Source organism: Mandrillus leucophaeus, unplaced genomic scaffold, assembly GCF_000951045.1.
Source record: "Mandrillus leucophaeus isolate KB7577 unplaced genomic scaffold, Mleu.le_1.0 Scaffold600, whole genome shotgun sequence".
NCBI classification, from domain to species: Eukaryota; Metazoa; Chordata; class Mammalia; order Primates; family Cercopithecidae; genus Mandrillus; species Mandrillus leucophaeus.
In genome coordinates this window covers 1,623,634-1,626,110 of record NW_012106476.1, presented here as the reverse complement: position 1 = coordinate 1,626,110, position 2,477 = coordinate 1,623,634, and the positions used below count along the sequence as shown (strand labels likewise).

Genomic DNA, 2,477 nt, shown 5'->3' with positions numbered 1-2,477 from the left:
ACCACTGCACTCCAGCCTGTGTGACAGAGCAACACCCTGTCTCAAGGAAAAATACATACACAATTTCAAACAGTATTGAGGACCTTATATAACCAACATGTATAGTAGCACATGTCCTATAAAATTCAGTATAATTATTTATAATAATTTATTTATAATGTTCTTGGCTTTTTCAACACTCCTTACTGATTTTAACAAAATAGGATCTGCTTTATGAAAACTGACTTAATTTTGTACATGTCAGGAGATCTATTTTCAGTTATAAGCCTTTTTTGGTACTTTGCTAAGTAGACTGTCTTCCATTCAACAAATTATTAATTGCTATTGAAACAAGTCACCTTGAGTAAGGCATTCCAGAGCTGTGACAAAAACACTCTGGAAATCTAGTCCAGGTGTTGACAGACCTTTCCTGTAGAGGGCCAGATAGTAAATATTTTAGGCTTTGTAGGCCCGTTTGGTCTCTGTTAAAAATACTTAACTCTGCCACTCCCTTGTTAGAAAGTAACTGCAGACAATATGTAATGGTATGAGCATGGCTGTTTTCCAATAACTTACTTACACAGGCAGTGGACCAGATATACATGGGTAATAGGCCTCTACTTATTTATAAGTGACTTGCCTTAAGTCCCACAGCTGATGTGATTAACAAGGTTGAGAGGAACACAAGTCATTTAGAGCCAGTAACCGTGGTCATTAGACAATAAGGCTTTGACAGTAACAATATGTTTATTATAACATCCAGCGAAGAATACAAACACAAAATACCTCTTAATTTAAGGAGAATAAGAAAACATCAGGCGATTCTTAGAGTACTACTACAAATACAGCCTTCACCTACAGTAAAAATTAAGCCAATTTCAATCATTTTGGTCATCATCCCAGTCTTTCTTCCCACTTGGAGGCTTGGGCCCACCAGCTGGTTTTGCCATGATGATCTGCATAAAAAAGAATCACACAAAAGTATGCTTATAAACTCAACCTTTAGAATGAAAAGAATGCTTCTACTAGCGTGATTTAAGATTAAGCAGTCTTCTTGATATAATTATGTACTGCATATAAAACACTATAGCAGTTTGCTAGCTCCCTTGTTAGAAATTCAATTGTAAACTTTCAGCAGCATGAGGTTTACTGCTTTTGTGGATAACTGCAACAAGATCCACACAGATTAGTGAATATTCCAAGACATGCACTTCAATAACTCAAAAAGCTGAAAGTGAAAATATGTGCATGCATCACTAGTATAAGTCGGTCAGTCAGTTTGGCACCTGATTTGCTATTTATATGTGAGATTCATCTTGCCAACCATCTCTGTCCCAATTTCCTTGCGGTTTAGGAGCTTTAGGTCCACCTGCCAGCTTTGTCATTATAATCTAAAGTAGTTGATACATAAATATAAACAAAGTTTAACACTGAAATTTTCTAAAACCTGTAAATGAGAACCATTCAAGCATCCAGTTTTCATAAACAAAAATCTAAGCCCTTAGTTCCCAACTTTAAAAAAAGTGCCACAAACCTCACCTTACTTTATCTAAAATAAATGGGGTTTTTTTTTTTGAGACAGAGTCTTGCTCTGTTGCCCAAGCTAGAGAGTGCAGTGGCGCAATCTCACCTCAGTGCAACCTCTGCCTCCTGGGTTCAAGCAATTCTCCTGCCTCAGCCTCCCAAGTAACTGAGATTACAGGTGCCTGCCACCATGCCCGGCTAATTTTTTATTTTTAATACAGATGGGGTTTCACCGTGTTGGCCCGGCTGGTCTCAAACTCCTGCATGATCCACCCGCCTTGGCCTCCCAAAGTATTGGGATTACAGGCCTGAGCCACTGTGCTCGGCCAGAAAACATCTTAATTACCATCTGCAAACATAAGCTGTGCACAGTGGCTCAGGCCTGTAATCCTAACACTTTGGGAGGCCAAGGTTTGAGGCCAGGAGTTTGAGACCAGCCTCGGCAACAAAGAGACCTAGTCTACAAAAACTAAAAATATATATATAAAATATATACACATATATAATCAGCCAACCGTGACAGCACCTGCCTACAGTCCCAGCTATTCAGGATGCTAAGGCAGGAGAATCACTGGAACTCAGGATTTTGAGGTTGTGGTAAGCTTATTATGATTGTGCCACTGTACTCCAACCTGGGTAATAGAGTAAGACCTTATCACAACAATCACAACAACAACAACAACAACAACAACAACAACAACACCTAAACCTGAAATTCTCAGAGTAACACGTTACTGATTGAGGGTAATTTCAGAAATTTCAGATTGAATTAAAGGCATTAAGCGTAATTTTAGAACCTAAGTGCACCATGATTTTAAAAAGTAACTAAAAGCCAGGTGTGGTGGCTTACACCTGTAATCCCAGCACTTTGGGCAGCTGAGGTGGGCGGATCACGAGGTCAAGAGATCGACACCATCCTGGCCAACATGGTGAAACCCCATCTCTACTAAAATAACAAAAAAAATTAGGTGGGC

General features: G+C 39.2%; 1 protein-coding gene across 1 annotated transcript in view; it reads right to left on the bottom strand.

Moving 5' to 3' along the window:
• Positions 1 to 707: 707 nt before the first annotated feature.
• CCT8 (chaperonin containing TCP1, subunit 8 (theta)) overlaps positions 708 to 2,477 on the bottom strand; it is a 21,145-nt gene continuing 19,375 nt past the window's right edge. Inside the window, exon 13 of the mRNA XM_011999810.1 lies at positions 708 to 935. Coding sequence (XP_011855200.1) covers positions 858 to 935 — 78 coding nt within the window. The 3' untranslated portion in view covers positions 708 to 857. The remainder of the gene's footprint in view (positions 936 to 2,477) is intronic.